The 19,511-nt window shown below is 34.9% G+C and overlaps 1 protein-coding gene and 1 pseudogene across 1 annotated transcript; one reads left to right on the forward strand and one right to left on the reverse strand.

Moving 5' to 3' along the window:
* Positions 1–631: 631 nt before the first annotated feature.
* Positions 632–2,629, reverse strand: LOC128226283 (uncharacterized; annotated as a pseudogene).
* A 6,932-nt stretch (positions 2,630–9,561) lies between these two features.
* On the forward strand, positions 9,562–17,955 carry LOC128227874 (pyrokinin-1 receptor-like). The gene is made up of 4 exons (XM_052938785.1): positions 9,562–10,190; positions 14,379–14,572; positions 15,010–15,187; positions 15,394–17,955. Exons 2-4 carry the CDS (start codon positions 14,379–14,381, stop codon positions 16,141–16,143), a joined length of 1,122 nt encoding a protein of 373 aa, XP_052794745.1. The 5' UTR covers positions 9,562–10,190; the 3' UTR covers positions 16,144–17,955.
* The last annotated feature ends 1,556 nt before the right edge of the window (positions 17,956–19,511 follow it).

The following is a 19,511-nucleotide window of genomic DNA, read 5'->3' on the forward strand; positions in this document are numbered from 1 at the left end:
TGCACTGAAATAAAAACACAACAACCATCTTCACTTTTACTAAATTCACAGGTTTATTCAAATTATAAAAGTTGCTGTACATTTAAATGTCTCATAGGTATTGCACCAAACGGGATAACGATAATCATTTTACCTTTGTATACAGCCTGTATGTCAGATGTAGAAATTACAAAGCTATTAGGACTCTTGGACCTTTTAGAGCCAGGCGATGATGTTATGGCGGACAAAGGTTTTACAATAAAGAAAAAATATTAAGTGAAAAACAAGTTACCCTTAATATACCACCATTTTAAGTTGCAATTTTTTTTTACCAAATCTGAAATTAAGGAGACGGAACAAATCGCAAAGTTGGGTATTCATATTGAAAGGGTCAACAGAAGGATAAAAGAATTCCATCTATTTGATATTCCATTGCCGCTGTCTTTAGTAGGCTCAGCAAACCAGCTGTGGGCCGTTGCATGTCTCTTGTCAAACTTCAGAGGGCCTATTGTCCATTCATGGAAAAAGAGTAATGGGTAGTTGTTTTTGAAAATAATAAAACCAACAATATTGCTGTAAAACTTTGTATGTATAGATAATATATCATATCATGCAAATACATACAATTTGTAATCTTAATGTACACATGTTTTTAAATAAAAGAGGTGAAAAAGAATGTGTCCACTTTGTCTTTCACGTTATCCCAAACATCTCGGTTAAAGTATATGGTTTCTTTATGATTGTCATTCTCACACCATACAAAAAGTCACACCACTCAAGTCCAGTCACTGCCAACTGAGAAAGGACTTGATAGTAGTAATCATGGTTTTTCTTTAGTTTTAAACTTCCTGTGGCATCTTTTTGGAGGCAAGATGCCTCAAGTACACTACTCACTAGAGGACATTTTATTTCTAGCAGACCAAAAGGGGGATATCTTGTCGGATTATATACCTTTCGATCTGGACTTGCAGCTAGCTATGGTGCCCATGGGTTGACAACAACACCACAAGGGTAGAGATTTACTTGATCGCCCATTGCCTTTGAAAAGGCTATGGCTGCTGTTGGTTCATTGGCAATTCCTCTTTTTATGGCTTCAGTGACAACTCGTCGTTTTTACCTCAGGTGTTTTACTAAGCTTTCATTATCTTTTCGTCGCTTAAAAATTCTGCCTATTTTTGAGGCAGTAATTCTATCTTCTCGTATACGATGCCAAAGACGACTTTGACTTTGAAGTCTTGTTTTCTCTTCAAATTTGCTTATTTCATTAAGAGATAAATGAAGACCTTCTAATTTGACAATTTCAGCTGAAGTCAAAACGCGATTGTAATTTTCAGCCATCACATTTGAAATCGGAAGGTTTGGAAAACCAACACCGTCAAATATGTTCATAATATGTTCATCAGTTAGCTTTTGATGGTAGCTCAGAACACTTCCGTGTGGAACTAAGCCAAACTTGGACGTGGCTGTTGATGTGTACATCTGAAGAGCTGGCGGTACAAGAAGGTTTGGTTCAGCCTCCGTCATCATCTTCAGATTTATGATGTCTGACCAGTTGACAGGTGGTCCTCTGACAGCATTGTAAAGGGTAGACTGTATTTTTGTAGGTCTAAGCTGTGAAAACCCGGTATCTGGGTCTCGAACTTGTGAGTAACCACAAACCTCAATATCCTGGACAACTTTCCCAGAGATTTTCTTTCCTCTGGGCACATGCCATGTTTGTGGTATTGATATTTTGGCTACGTCCTCGGGTACATCCTTTAGTCCAAGTATTTTGTAAGTTGCCACTTGGTATAAAAGTCCTGTAACATGTCCGCAGCATTCATTCAATGCTATTGCACATCCACATGAGGTGCAATTGATGAAGGGATCGGAACGAGTTTTGTTTTCGAAATCTACTTACAAAAGCAACAGAAAGTAACTTGTAAAAAATAATGGATTGGATATTATATTCACTTAATATATATATATAATAAGGCTATTAAATACGTGATTAAATGTTGTTTCATAAAGATATTATTTTTCAAAATCATAACAAATCTGAAAATAACAATGTATACGTACCTAGACAGTGTATGGGTCTTCATTCTTTCGTTGAGACTTGTGACATTTTGCTGACACTCTGCAACCAGACTGTGTTGGGTGTACTGTAAGGGGTGTTTTAATTAGATGTAGTATGGTACTATACTTCTTTAGAACTATGTGAGAATCTGAGAGAAGCTCAGAAATCTTTACAACAGGTCAGTTTGACTCATAGTGATCAACTAAATATAAATATTTGTTTCAGAGACATGCTCTAGCTTGATATTGTGTTATACAAAAGGCCGAGACCTTACTATAGACAGTAAACCTGAATAACTGTAAGCATCATTAGCTAAATAAGCTGGCCTATCAATTAAGAACTGTGGGGAAAAACTAGGACTATGTAAACAGAGAAAGGCAATTTAGGTGTATGTGCATGTACTTTAATCATATGAATAAAACGTATGGTCTTACCTTTCAAATCATGAATATATCCTTCACTGTAGAACTTGTAGCCTTTGTTGATGGATTTATTACCAGATGAGAACTTGTTTACTTTTATATAACTCTCAACAAAAGAGAAATCAATTTGTGGAATGAGACTAACATCTCTATCACTATAGCTGGCCATGTTGGCTTATCAGCTGTGTTTACATCTGACACATCTAAGCCTCGTTCTGGGTTAGCTCATACATTATTCATGAGAGCTCATTAAGGAGGGTCTATTATAATTTAAGGTTTCATTATCAATTAAAGTGTTAAATTTTATAAAACAAACTAAACTTCATATTTTATCATGCAACGTGGAAACTGTTGAAAGCATTGGTCTGCAATTTATGAACAAGTCTCTAAGTTGGAATATTTCTAAAGTAATATCAAATAAGTGTGGCTGTTGTATGAGGGTAACATAATCAGACAATTTTCAGAATTGATAATCAATTGCAAATGAACACCCGCATTTGATAAATGGAACCAGAAATAATCGAAGGTGTAATTCCAAACTAAATGATGGTATCATAATAGGACGCGAGCATTTTGCACGACTTTCTCTGACTTATTAATATCCTAGCAAAACGATTCAACATTTGAGTCATTCATCATTGGCAAACGACAAAAAAAAGAGTTTCTGTAATGAGTGAACACAAATTTGGATACAAGTTATGTCTGAACAAATGATAGTTGGCACTTATCTGTTTTCATTTTCTACATAAAATGATTCGGTGAACATTGATTATTTATTATCATAATTGTTATCTCAAATGGACGATTATTCGAGTATTTTTCAATCATTGTGCCATCACTATGTTGTATCTATAGGGTGTTTTGTTCATGGAAGGTTAATCAAACCTATATATGAGACTTCGCTTACGCAAGTTTAGTGACTTTAATTGCGGTAGGAATATCAGTTCCACGAAGGATAACATTTCAGGAATTTATTTGACGGAAGTAATTTTAGTAATTTTACTCATTATATGCCTTATCAGTGTTTCAGCACACAAGTGACCACTGATAATGTACTTTCTATGTGTCAAACATAAAAAAAATATTTATGATGGTCAGGAGCACAATGGTGGTCAGGTGTACTGGAATTTGCAAAGAATATGTTTTTATTGTATATTCTCTTCCAGCATGTATGTATAAACTCGTTACGTTTTCTACCGGATATTTGATGTTTTAATTTCTGGTATACATTGTAATTTATAGTTATCAAATGAGGATTTTAAGGAAACACGCTTTTGTGGTAAGGTCAATCAGCTGCCCACTTGTTGTTAGAAAACACAACGCCCATTGGTAATTGTTACATGTGAAGCGGAAAGAATATAACAATATTTGGTTTCGTGTACATCCTGTGTGAGGTTGCATGTCATAAGTTACTGTAGATTGTACTTTCGTAATACAAGTATATGAAAGGTTCCAGGACCTAGTTGTCGAACGTTCTGGAACATCTCTTTCATCATTTCATCTACATGAACCACCAGTCAAGGAATTTGTTTTAGAGATGCAATATGACCACGTCATTGTTATAAAGCCGCATTAAGGAATAAATATATAAGCTATTCCAATATTTCTGGGAGTTCTTGATAATTTTTTAGCAAGTGAATAAAAACGTTTTATAAAAACCAATCTTCTTCTAATGCTTATCTTATGTTAGTTTTCAGAATATAAATCACTGACTATTATTTACACAATTGGAAAACCGAACGTTTGTATTGGTTTGGTCATTACAAGCTCAGGTGTAGGAATTACCATGAAAGGAATTTTGCAAATTTAATTTCCAAAGTTTGAAGGAATTATTTGCAGGGCTTCCATTTTTTTCGGGCAAATGGCTCTCGAGGATTTTTCAAAATTTTCTGTTCATTAATTTCATGTAGATCAATTCTGGCGATTTCAACCAACTGTACAAGAAATAGAGTCTAATTTTGACAACCTACATAATTATAGAGCTGGCTACCTCGGCCTGGGGTCGAGTAAATCCCTTAGATAGGAACTCTAACACATGCTTATCTGCTTTTCTAAACGGTCCATCTTCCTTAACTTTGTTTATTTATCTCAGTCATGTTGACCTGCAATACATTATCACTGCGGTATGATAACGGCGGTTGGCGATAGGGATGATACTGAAATCCGCTTACAAACAACTCATCTGGCAAAACAGGCTATAACGCTGGTAACATGTTATGTTTTCTGATTCCTTATCGTTTTGATTATTTCTGAATTTGATATTTATACCGTCATTTATAAACATAACGGAAACTATTTAATACTCGGTCTTTGAAGGTAATATGCAGCTGTTACTTCCTAGTTCTAATCACTTCTGCAATATGTTGTCAATACCGGGTTTGTTTTGACATGCGATCTGGTGAACAGAGTTTTTTAATTGGCAATGTCATAATCTGTTAATAAAGGTCGGAAATTAGTTTATGTTTATTTAGGTGTGTATAACTCCGTTATCATTCCATTTCGATTATTCAGATTTTCTGACATTATTAGTTTTTCTAGTTTGTCTTTTGAGATACATCTGAAGAGAAAAATATCCAGACCTTAGGTTATAATTTTACAAAATAAAACATCACATTTTCTGCCCTTTAATTTGAACAAAGCAGCTATTAAAATAGTAATTGGCATGTATTTTTTTATTTATTTGCAAAAGAGGAAGTTAAGGATAGGATAGACAAAATGTGCAATGTGTTTGAGCTGAAGAATCGGAAATACGTCATATGTTTGGATTATCTATTTGTTTTGTATATTTGTGTATTTCTTAGAAATATTGGCAAATCTTTTTCGAAGTTCTACCTTACGCATGATTCTTTTTAGTATAACACATGCGTAGCAAAAGAAGCCCAGCTAACATTGATTCCACTTCATATTAAAGCCTTCTACTGCAAATCCCGAAAGTATGAACACTGTCTTAGTAATAGTACAAATTGACTGATATGTGTAAGTTTGGTTTCCTCACTTAGGTATGATCACAATTACTTTCTTCTTTACATCAATAAGCTATAATATGGCACTAAGTGAATATATCTGAAGTGAGTAATTGCGAACTAAAACTGACGTGTTTTATGACCTGCATATAAGAATGACAATACAATATAACCTTGTATACTTAGATTAAACAATTATCAGGTTAATAAGCAGAAAGTATTGCTTTAAACCGTGTTAAGCTCAGTTTAAGACATAGTCTACTTGAAAACGTATAATACAACTAGCAATGAAGAGTAAATTTGTCTTTTTATGCAAGATTATTCCGCTTCGTCTCGAAAAAAACCGACCAAACGACTAATAACAATCGGATACCGACTCCTAAAAATCTTAAGAACATAGCCTGGTAACATACATTGAAGAGCTTTCAGCATCGTAATTGCCAAGGCTGGTGCTCTCGATTGAAGCGTGCTTGTTGCTCTTGAAAAAACGTTCTATAATTGCAAGGGTATGGCATTTGTGAATGAAAACATAAGTATTATAAATATTCAGTATGTACGAATTAAAGGTTAATTTGTACCAGTAAACACCGGAGTAAAACTGTCAATTTCATATTCCTATACTATGAAATCGATTTTAAAATATATTGGTTGATCATATGAATTTGTTTAAAGATTTAACTGACACCTTATTACGTTAGACATATTAAATTGTTGAAGGTATTTCAGTTGGCAAGTGACATGTTTTCGTTAAAGTAACGTCGTCCAACCGACAAGGGACAGTTGTTGATAAAAACAAAGTTGTCAAACCGACAAGGAGCATGTATTGGTTAAAGCAATGTCGTCCAACCGACAAGGGACATGTGTTGGTTAAAGCAATGTCGTCCAACCGAAAAGGGACATGTTTTGGTTAAAGCAGAGTCGTTCAACCGACAAGGAGCAGATGTTGGTCAAAGCAACATTTTTTTAACCGACAAGGGACATGTGTTGGCTATAGAAAAATCCTACAATCGACAATTTATTTTGTTTTGGTTAAAGCAATGTTGTTCAACCGACAAGGGACATGTGTTGGTTAAAGCAAAGTCGTCCAGCCGACAAGGGATAGGTGTTGGTTATAGCAAACTCGTCCAACCGACAAGGGGCAGGTGTTGGTTATAGCAAGATCGTCCTACCGACAAAGGACAGGTGTTGGTTAAAGCAAGATCGTCCTACCGACAAGGGGCAGGCGTTGGTTAAAGCAAAATCATCCAACCGACAAGGGTCATATGTTTGTTATAGCAAATTCCTCCAACCGACAAGGGGCAGGTGTTGGTTATAGCAAATTCGTCCATCCGACAAGGGACAGGTGTTGGTTATAGCAAATTCGCCTTCCGACAAGGGCAGGTGTTGGTTATAGCAAATTCGCCTTCCGACAAGGGGCAGGTGTTGGTTATAGCAAATTCGTCCAACCGACAAGGGACAGGTGTTGGTTATAGCAAATTCGCCTTCCGATAAGGGCAGGTGTTGGTTATAGCAAATTCGTCCAACTGACAAGGGGCAGGTGTTGGTTAAAGTAAAATCGTCCAACCAATAAGGGACAGGTGTTGGTTATAGGAAAGTCGTCCAGCCGACAAGGGACAGGTCTTAGTTAAAGCAATGTCTTTCAACCGACAAGGGGCATGTGTTGGTTAAAGCAAGATCGTCCTACCGACAAAGGACAGGTGTTGGCTAAAGCAAAATCGTCCTACCGACAAGGGACAGGTGTTGGTTATAGCAAAATCGTCCAACCGACAAGGGACAGGTGTTGGTTAGAGAAAAATCGTCCAACCGACAAGGGACAGGTCTTGGTTACAGCAAATTCGTCCAACCGACAAGGGGCAGGTGTTGGTTATAGCAATTTTGCCTTCCGACAAGGGGCAGGTGTTGGTTATAGCAAATTCGTCCAACTGACAAGGGGCTGGTGTTGGTTAAAGCAAAATCGTCCAACCAACAAGGTGCAGGTGTTGGTTATAGCAAAGTCGCCTTCCGACAAGGGCAGGTGTTGGTTATAGCAAACCTAATTATGTCGTTTTGGTGGTTTTGTTTCAACTGACATTTCTTGGCTTAATACCAATGTACATGTTGACAGTTTACGGTGTGTCCGTCAATTTTGAGATTTTATTGTCAAAACAGTGTTTTTAGTCGTCGAAAAATAGCTAAGATGTGATAGTTATGCAAATCGAGATCATTGTATCGATTGACTTTCCTGTTCCTAGTTCAAAACAATATGAAAATACAATATTTGTTCACTGAAACACTCGGAAGATCCAACGTTTGTATTGGTTTGTACGTTAGCCGCTCCCTTGTTGGAATGGTAATGGAAGTGCTTCGGCAAGCTTAATTTCCGGCGTTTGAATATCGTATGCAATTAGCCAATCGGAAACGTCCAATAACATCCAAACGCCTAATAGTACTTCCTTGCCATGCTGTTTTCGTGTGTAAATGGTGTCTGATTATATCCGAATTCGCGCGTGTTTGTTATCGGAGAGGAGAAATCAGTAAGCGATTATATTCCTCATGGGACTGGCTTTTCCATGCTTGTCCTTGTACAAATATTGCAATAAACGAAGCTATGACTTAGATTAAAGAAAATAGAGTTACTCTTTGTTTTTTGAGATACAACCATTCTTCTCTGCAAAAGAGGCACTTTATGGTTTAGTATTACTATATCAGAAGGTGTTCATCGCAACACATTTACCAATATACATGCATTTGGCGTTTGATAATTATAACTGTCAAGCCATCAATTTATATATGTATAATAATATTTGAGTCATTATGTAATGAAACATAAAGGTCGATAGTCCACGGAGGAGATTTGCACAATTATACTGTACCAAATTATTTTTTTCCTTTCCTCTTTCTATTCTTGTCTCTGATTATACCAATTAATTTTTACCTTTTACAAATAAAGAAGATGTTTACAGCGTTATTTCGTCTTAAGCAGTATTTGTTATGTGGGCTTCATTTAAATAACAGAATGTGTTCGTCTTAATACATGCCTTAAACACAGTTATATTCGATCTACCAGAGAAGTAAGGATAATTAACCGTGCATATTCGTAACGACTTGCAGATAATAAGCGTTTCTTGGAAATTTTGCAAGATTGCAGCGACTCATGAACACATGAAAATCGTTAAAAGGTCTGATATTTTCTCTTAACACGAGCTGATTAATAAGACGAACTGACGTAGTTTTAAATCGTCTTTTCAGGACTCTTACGTAGTATTCAAATGCTCGTCATAACAGCAGCATTTTGGTATATAATTATATTAATATAGATAACAATAGCATGATTCATCTATGTGACGTCTTAAAACATCAAAGTAGCTTTCTGTTCTAAACAAAGGGCTATGGAATGTTACACGCCATATTCCTAATTACAGAAAAGCATGTAATAAATGCAGTAACGTTGCAAAGTGTATACTAAACTGTTTTACTCGAAAATTATTATTGTTCAGGAGATCAGCTTGTAACGAATGTTATTTGAGAATTTTTGTAGCTTAGTTAGCTAATTCATTTATTAAGTTCATGAGCTATTCTGTTCCACTAAATATATGAGTATTAAATAACCGTTTTTAAAAACACAGCAAAAGGAATTCCATCGACATTACGTCATCGCCAAATACCTTTATATTTAAATATGAATATAAGAGTCAAATGTTGATATAGTTTACATGAAGAACAATGGTGAGTGGGGTTTCTTAGATTTATACCACTACTAAATGTATGCGTCACTTGTCACGATAAAACATCGATCATTGCCCAAGTGTTCGACAACGTGACATTTTAAATGTTTGTTCCGAAGGAATCGCTTAAACTGTATGTTAGAAGTGTTGATCGAAATTTTAATGTAACGAATATGTTTTGTTCACATAGTTTATCTGCTCATCAATATTATTAAGAACCCCAGTTTTGTATAAATCAGCACCTATTTTGTTTCGACGACATAATACGAGCATTGTAACATGCAAATTTTTAATTGATACGAATGAATAAAATCTAACCCACACTCTTGAATACCTCATAAAATAGCTGAGATATTGTAACCAGGTTCCATACGCTGAAGAGCTTTTAACATCCTAATTGCCTTGCAGGTACGAAACAGTGTGGTGCTCTCTGTTCTCCGAATGTTCGGAGCTCTTGGAATAAAAAATATGTGCTTGCAACGTTATGTCATTTATGAAAAAAAAAATCAAATTAAGAAATTACGGATTATATAGAGTTGCTGTGGTTTAACAGTTTTGGATGATATTGTACCAGGATTGTTTTTTATTTAACTTCGTTTACTGCAATTTCGTTTCATTTATTAATCTATTAAATTCATAAAAATTGTTATTGCAGAAAATAGAGTATTGTATTTTCCAATGAAAACCACTGCATGCCTTATCAGTGTTTGCAAAAGCGAATGACCATAGATAACAATATGCTGTCAATATGTCAAATATATATAATTAATCAGGCTACACTGGCACGTTCAACAATTTAATAGTGGACAAGAGCCCCATTATTTGAAAAAAGCCGAACATATACGCTGAGAGTGGGCTCTAGGTCGTGTCTATAAGAATACTTGTTGCTTGCGGTTACAAAAGATGAATAGATGCATTGCTCATAACAATTGAGATGAAAGATGTGACATATTTTCTACCGTGGAATATCATTAAAACTGACTACTCTTTCTTTCGGATAGTGGTTTGATGTTCTGTCATAAGATCTGATATAACAATTAAGGATACACGTTTGTGCAGTAAGGTAGGAAATAATACACTTGTTTATTTCTGTCTTTCAAAGCATTTTATGTTAATGATGAAAATAAAACCTAGGAAAAAAACAACAACAAAAACAACACTAAATTTAATAAATATTCATATCGTTTAAATTTTCTTTGAATAACTGTTAATCTTTATATATGATATAATAAATGAAAGCATTTTGTCGGTGTGATGATAATTACTATATTTGTATATGCAAATCAAGCTGTTCTGCAGCCGATAGTTTTGAAAAAACGTTTTGGGGTTAATACCAGGAGGTATCAAGCGTTTAACATGTACTGTGATGTAGATGGTTTGGAACCTTTACATTAACACCACAATGAATGTTTAATGATTGACCATTATTCAGTAATGAGTAATAGTTGTATCCGCCTGTACATAGGGGAGTAAAGCGTCCTATCGTAAAATTCCATTTATTATATACCTGCCTATTTAATTAATCCTTTTTATTTTTCGGTTTCAATTTGATTTAAATTTAGCGCCATCTGTCAAATGCGCGTATGAATTCGAATGTGTTATGTAGTTGTGTGTAATGAAGTCAAGGGAGGCTACTACAGCGAAACGAAGTCAGAAATTACAGTATTCACTTTATTGAGGAAAATAAGAACAAAATAAGAACCAAATAGTTAGTTTGTGTTTTAGTAAAATTATCAGATTGCTTATACGAGAACAATTATTAAATGTCACAGCACAAAAGAACAACAACAAAAAACGGTACTTATTTTACGAGTATACACTAATCGTCATTTACTGTAGACGTAACACGGCCACTTTTAACAAATTAAATATTCGTGGGATTTTTTACGATCATTATATGCAGAATTGAGAGAGTTCGTGAGTCAATCGCTATTTCTATCGATGACGCGAATTCGCCTTCTTCATTGTATTGGCGACCTGCTCGTATTTATGATAATAAACACATGGATAATGCAACACATTTTTGGACTTCGAAATGGCAAACAAATAGTTCACTGAAGTAGCTGTCTAGATAGATTGGAAGTGTTCTCTGCTTAATGCTTATCCTCATGGTTCTTTGAAGGACATGAGAACCATTTTCCTGAATATTTACATGATTCTGGAGCGTGAGTAAAGTAAGATAATTTAATGAATTTAAAAGTTTAAAAGTTAAAAGTGTTCAATACGGCGAGCTGTATTTTCACTGTTGGATAGCGAAAGGGAATTTAATAGGCATATAGTAAATTGTTTTATCGTTGCATGCCCCTTGGGATTAGCGGAAAAACTTAGTTTCCAGTATTTCAATAAGAAACCACATCTTCCTGCTATGCTATGCTAAATAACAGACTACCTTATGCTGCAAAATGGTTTCACTCCGTCATAGATTTTTTAAAGTACTAAAACACGTGTGTGTATGTGATCAAAGAAGAGAGAGCATTTAACGGTTTTATTTCTCATGGGGAAAATGCATTTCATATAAACTGACGTTACCGTCGGTTTCGGTATCAATAATGCAATATGATATGGAACCTATGTACGTAAATTTAATACCATTCTGCTTATGTTTATGAAACGGTCTTTATTGCCCAACAGATGTCCAAGAGACCCCGCCCATGATACATTCATGCAGTGAATGGGACATGAAGTTTACACTTGCAAAAAGTAATTTATTATTAAATAACTTAATATTGTTTTACATCCCCGGTATTTATAATAATGTAAGTTTGTTTAATTCATTGTTTCGCCTGAATTACGTGAACTAAAATATTGTATTAATAATAGATACAGTCAAGCTTTATTCAAAAGTGTCCTCTTACAGACGTTTGAAGCCGTAGCGCTTGGACGAACACCAATTTTGGTGTGGAAGAAAACACTTTTGAAGAAAAAACGAGTAACTGTATCTGAGTTATACGACGATAAGTGTATTGCATATATCAGTGAGCATATAAATGCATTAATAAATAAATAAATATAGATTTTTAAAAAGATAAATAGAAATATTTTTCTGAAAGATTGACATAAGATTATTGTCATGGACTTCCTAAATACAATGTATCGGCTAGTGAGATTATTCGAAATTCCCGTGCACGGTCCGATTACAACCGTTAGAATACACTTTCGCAATAGCTCTGCTTGGGCTATAATCGTATAACATGATTGAAATGCATAGTCATACAGAGACAAGCCGAAAAGCTAAATTGGTATTCGATCACAATGACACACATCACAACACGCAGTTTATATATTAATAACAAATATCGTTATGGAATACACGTTTGAGATACGTTCTTCGAACACTAAATAAAAACGAAGGGTTTCAAAAGTATTTAACACTCGACCACATACTAAAATGTGTGTGTCCCTCTCACTCTCAGAATTGTTATTTTATGCCCTGCCATCGACTTCTCCTTAAATAAAAGACGAATCCAAATCCAACTTGTTGTTTTACACAGCTTCATAATTATTGATAACTTTTCAACTTTCTATTAGATGATATAATATCAACATAAAAGATGGATCACTATTTAAGACTCTATGACTAGATTTATGTGATCAGCTGATCCATACAGAATATCAAGGTTATAAGTAAAGGCCGCATTTTAAACCAGAGAAGGCTATGTTTTTGATAGCGTACCCAGGCTTAAGCAACCGAAAGCCAATCCAGTATGCTCTTAACTCGCCTAATTCAAAATTAATACATCTCCTTATCCGCACATTCCACAATGCAATCTGCCGTGCTATATTCAATCCTCACTGCAATATCAAATCCCGTGTGTCAGGTTTTGATCGGAAAACGATTTTCAGCTTAAGATCACAAACATGTGATCCTAAGCATAAATATAATTCATCTACCAGTCATCTTAAACCTAATTTCCAAGTTTGAGGTCCCTGAGCCAAAGCGTTCTTCATGTTACCGAATTTTAACAACGACCTTGACCTTTGTCCCACTACTTCAGAAGTGTTGTTTTAATCAACATATTTTATAGTTTTATTTTTAAAAATAATAATGTTGGCTTGTCGTTATTGATCAAGTGAACTACAACATTGAAACATTTGCCATCCTGACGCGGCGTCAGCAATAAACCACACACGCTAGGACATACACATTCACACCATTGTAACCTTTTTCTTAATAAAAAGTTATATTAGAGCTACTGCTTTACAACGGCTATTTAAACGTTTTCAGAAAGAACAAGGAATTGAATAATGTTTTCCAGTACTCTACCCAAACGATATACTGCAAAAAGACCCCTTTATTGACACGAACGTCCAACCAATATCGATATATTAAGATTTATTTTGTCATTTATTCAAGAAAAAAAATGTTCAAAATCCGAAATGATTTCCCGACACTATATTAGTATTTTTTACATCGTATGTGTCGGACACTTGTTATTATTAATCTATGTCTACCTTTATCTACATTTATCTAGACAAGCAATGCCAACCTTTCATTCAGGAATTGTGCCAGTCGCATCTTAGATTACTCTAAGATCGTTCGTTTGATATCTAGTAACAGTGCTATGCCCATCTTCTGTTGTGTGGATTAATTAGGACACATGAAGAATGACATCTGCAGAAACGGAAAAATGAAGCATTCATAATGTTTTGTTTAAATGTTCAGCGGTCTTCTAAATCGATTCTGCATCATATAGGATTTTGAAAACTTGTAAATGTACAGTACTTTCTCCCAGGATAGCGAGTAGAAGATTAAGCAAAAGGATATTATCATGGTACCATTTTACCTGCATTTGTTAAAATAAAAACATTTTGGGAAATATCGGTATTTAACATTTATATTTAAGAAACATGATATTTAACTTCTTAATCAATATAAATATACTTTAACAAAAAATATCAATAGCAGTCTTCTTTAACTCATGAACGTGTCCCTCAAATAAGCTTTATCTTTGACAAATGAAAAATTCTATGTCCAATGTATTGCAAAACAGTTTCTATTAGAATATTAAGTCAATTTGTGATACATGTTTCGATTAGATATTTTATTTATCATCGGACTAAATAAACCTATTTTACCTGCCTGAACGAAAATGTCGTTTCCTGCAGATTTGCTCAAGTCCCTTCGTCTAAAATAGGGTAAAGGTGAAATATGTCGATGACAAATATGTTATCAGTTCCGAGAACGATACAGCACCATAACGTACTCATTAATATTGCTTCGTATAAAATGATGTTATAATTTATGTTTCAGATGAACGTGTCAAACCAGACGATGCCAAGCGATGGCGGGGCAATTCCAGCCAACCAGTTTGCGAATTTCACTGCATTCGACATTTTGTACTACACTGCTCCACAAGTGGTTATGATTGACAGGGTTATCACGCCGATCTGGTACATTATTGGTTTCCTGGGCAATCCAATTTCAGCAAGGATCTGGTTGTCAAGGTAATCAACATATAGTGCTCTTCATGAGAACTGATACGTAAACACAAGATTAAAAAATACAACAATTATAAACAATTACAAAAATGAATTGACAAAAACCTTTAGAGCTAACACATACTACAGCATATCTATATTTAACTGCTTTTAATTTATATATCAAAATGGATTCGTTCATTTTATTAACGATTTTTAAAAGCGATATATTGGCGCTCATGCTTAGCAGCCGAGAACTATTTGAATTTTGTTAATGCTTAACATCTATTATTTGCTTTGATGGTTGTAGTCAGTGTACGTCAAAAGTGGAAAATGTCTTGGAATCTTCGAACCGCTTAAAACCTGATAAATCTTTTCACTCGTTTGTTTCATATAAAGTAATTTAATGCATGTGCTTAAACCTTTTTCCAATTTCTCAAAACAAGTTCCTGGCTTTATTTCAGGAAAGTTTGTATGTCAAATTCTTCAGCTGTATATTTTGGTTCGCTTGCGATCGTGGAGACGATTTACCTTGTGCTGCACGTAATATACGAACTGCAGTATGCCTGGGGAATCAACACCTATCACAGTCCTGTCACTTGTGAAATATTCAATTTTCTTCTCATTTCACCACAATACATGGTGAGTTCCACAACATATTAGAGTTTTAATCATTCAAGGGTGATTTATGTAATGGTGAAATTCTTAACAGAACAATATTAATTGAACACACTCTAGCTTAGAGACTATGAAACGATAATATTTTCATATGCACTTGAATTACTGAATGATTGATATGAATGATTATGCATCGCTGTTTGATCTTTGTTCTGTTTATATACTTACAGGTCCCGATGCTAGTCTTGGGATTCACTACAGAGCGGTATATAGCGGTGTGTCATCCATTTGCGAAGGAGAAATACTGCACGGTCAAACGCGCGGTTATAGTGATTTGCTGTATGGGTATTGCGTCGGTCGCCCTGGGGCTAATTCAGGTGTACTTGTGGTCATACAGTGACATAAATGGCTGCGTATTTCGCGCAGGTGCTGAGAACTTCCATCAAGCGTGGACGTGGTTCACAGAAATGCTTCTGTTTCTCATTCTACCTGTGGCGTGTCTTTTGCTGAACGTGCTCGTTATCAGAGAAATCAAGCGGCTTTCAATGGAGAGCGCCGCTCACGGTCAGGGGACAAACCCGGCCTCCACAATCACGTTATTGTGTGTCTCGTTCTACTTCATATTTACACTACTTCCGGCAACGATTGTGTACGCGATGCAGCAGTCTGTCACGCAAGGCGACCCTTCACTACCGCTTGACCAATGGGCATCAGATCCAGTATGGAGCAGTTATTTCACGTACTTAACGATCCGCAAAATCGTGGAAGAAATTTGTCTCTCTAATTATGCAACATATTTTATTATATATTATGCCACAGGTGTATACTTTAGGCGTTCATTCAGACAGTTGTTGTGCATACCTATCAGACCGAACAGTCGGGCCGTGACTTCAGACTTCAGTATGTCCTTAACTAACGGCAAGCACACGTGCACAGAGACAGTTGTTCTGAATGACATGGAATCTCCTAGTGACACATGACATAGAAAAGTAATTAAAGACATTTCGTATAGAACATTTATTGTTTACACGTTTACTTATTTATTTAGTATACATTATTAGTTTTGTTAAATATCTGGACATGTTATAAGGCCAATCCAAATCGTTTCTATGCCTAGAATGGATTGATATGTATTTGGCTTCCCGATAAAAACACTAATTATATGATCACCCTTGACACAACACAAGTGCAAACAACATGCTTCATTCTTTGTACTAATATCTTGGTATTTTACCAGAATGGACTATGGAGGCTCTCACTGTGTCTATATTCCACTGAGGTGTCACTCATTTACTCCTTTACTTTGTTTCGGGGACTCGTTTTTTCATGATAGCTAAATAGGTTTTCGTACTTAGGGTTGACGCTGAACAAAAACACAATTTGGTATGGCCTTATTTTATATTGCAATAATTCTATGTACTTAAATGAATGGGCATGTTTGATGAATGCATTGGGTACTTACACTTGAAGTGAGTGAAACAAAGTTCGTATCCTTTTAAAAAATGAGTTTACTAGAATGGTGAATACAAAGTGTTTTCGTTCGTGTATTAATTGTGTTTAAGTATTCAATAAACTTATTTGTCAGCTTAATTAGTATGAACTTTCTGTATTGGTTAGATTATATCTAAACACACGCACGGATCAAGTAATTAATTGGACTCAACTCGACTTAACTCAATGTCCTTTTAATATTATTATAGTATATCACAGTTTAAATTTAAGTAAAAGCAGGTAAAAACTTGATAATTAATAAAGGTGGGAACGAGCATAAAGAGGTGGATTAATAGCGGCTGTACAACAGGTTTGAAATTTATCATTATACAAAACAATTATAATAAGTTAGTTCAAATTGCATTGTTAAAAACAACTTATTTGGATAAAGGTAAAATATAATCGATACAGTAATGATATTAAGAAAACAAAACTATTTAACACATAATTAGATTTGTTTAAAGTGATTAACTCAGATTTTAACAAAACAATGCTGCTTTTCTTAAGGTAACCGGCTTCTTACAATTTAAAACTTCACTTAAATTAAGGACATGCGGCATTGAGTAAAAACGACAATGAATGCATTTTTCCTGATAGGAAAAAAGGCGGACAGATAAGTAAATAATACAGTTTGTCACCGATATCCTTTAGATAACAGAACATATACTTTCTTTTGACATGTGGTACAGCATTGTCTCCGTCTACCGACTTCGACAGGAAATTGTATGGTTGCTAGTACGGAAATGCAAAAATGTAAATCGAAGAGATTTGGGTAAGATTTTAAGGTAATCTTCAAATTTTACTTTGGACATAAACAGAAAATACAGTCTACCCGTAGACGAAATATTAAATTGTTTAAAAAAAGTTTGCTGAAATAGGTCTACAAAATTAGATTCCAAAAGTTTACAAACAAGTTGTGCAGGTACTCTCGTTTGATTAAGTCAAACTTATGAATGACCCGTTGAATCACGTATATTGATTTGAGGTTATTGGCCAAACTGAGTTATTGCTATGTAAAATGTATTAATAGGCCAATAAGCTCATTTTAGAGATACGGGATGAAAGGAGTTTACACCAGTAACTTATCATTCTGGCCCTTACTATAATATAGAGGGTATCTACCAAGTTCTGAGTAAAAGCATGTACCGTGTATTACGCTTTCTAGTATATGCAATCCGAAGCAAACAATACAATGAAGTTGCTCGAACAGATCAAGGTTTTTAACTCCTAGACTTCACATCCGTTCGTTAGAATGGGGACAATGGTAGTATCTACAATCCTCAGTTGTATGTCCAAATGCAAGTCTAGGTTATTAATTATAAGAAATAGAACATAAAGGGATTTGTTAGCCTGGCTAATGAAACATTTACGTCAGTATAAAATCTACCAGTTGAATAAAAATATATATCTAAAAAGTTGTTTTTCTTAACTATCTCTATAACTTGATTATCAATGCTTAGGTAAAATTTAGACTTTGTTGAGAATCACGTCCTTTGTCTGCTAAGAGAACAGTGTCGTCACCGTACAAGAGAATAATTAATTGAAGGTGCATCACTGTCTCATTTGCATCTGACGGATTGCACTTTGGAACATAGGTGACAGTTGCCCATTAATAGAAACGCATGATCTTATATCATTGTACAGTATTTTTATGAAGGTGAGAATGTTACCCTGTAAACCAGATTGAATTAGCTTATGCTCCGAACTAGCCCGCCAGACAGAGTCAAATGCGGCCGAAAAATCAATAAACGAGCAAAACAGTTTCTTTTTCTGGGCTCTAATATTACTTATAAGAAAATGCAATGTAAGAATATGATCGTAGATTGAATAATTTGCGCGGAATCCGGCTGGGGTCTCGATGAATCAGTAATTATCATAGAGCATTGAGTATGCGTTCGCTAAGGATAAACGTGAATAATTTGCCTCAACAACTAAGAATATTAATCGGTCTGTAATATTTTGGGCTCGGTAGGAGAACCCTTGTTTTTTGTAATTGGCGCTTAATTGTCCTTATATGTTAAATTGCCTGGAGTATAGTAGGGCTAAGGATTATATTGAAAAGTGTACAGAACGTTGGGACCCTATCAACGCGCGAGGCTTTAATGTATTCATTCATACTATTATCAAAGAAGATTGGCCGGTCGATGGAAGGCGAATTAGTATCTGATTTGTCGACAAAGGTTAATTTCGTTTTATTTGGTGATGGTGTTCCAAGCCTTATTGCAATATGTTTGGTATATTTGGAATAAATTTGTACAATTACAGTGAACATAAAATGACATCCTTTCGATTTAAATACTATTAAGAAACACATCTCTTTGCAGGCAAATATTTCCCTTATTTGATGCGAGCCAACAATAGTTTATATAACATTAAAAAATCCTTCACGAATTGTCTTGGAAGCATAAAGAGAAATACTGATACAAAATTCGTCTTTTCCGTCCCTGAAAGTAAGCATAGAAAATCATGCAAGGTAACTAAATAAAAAAATAAGATCGCATGTATCTGCCTGTCAACAAGATCATCATTAATATTTGGCCAATTGGATTGTCTCACTTATTTCCAGACCCGATTTCTCGAAACATATTTCCTACCTATTAACACTTAGCTAGTTTAACCTAGTTTGTTTGGTGTAATTTTTAAAAGAGTATTGAAGCTTTTGAAATTTTGGTTTATAAAACAAAGTTTAAACAAGTAATTTATCGGAATGAAATATTACATTTTTTCACCTGTAATGCCTAGGATATTTCGAACATTGCAGTCTTTATGGACATTTGATCATTATTTAACTGTAGTCGAGCGCCGTAGGTAGTCGAGCGCTAAAAACGTAAGCAGCGAATAAAATTGTCCTCATAAT

The sequence above is a fragment of the Mya arenaria genome, chromosome 3 (genome assembly GCF_026914265.1).
Source record: "Mya arenaria isolate MELC-2E11 chromosome 3, ASM2691426v1".
In the NCBI taxonomy this organism is placed as follows: Eukaryota; Metazoa; Mollusca; class Bivalvia; order Myida; family Myidae; genus Mya; species Mya arenaria.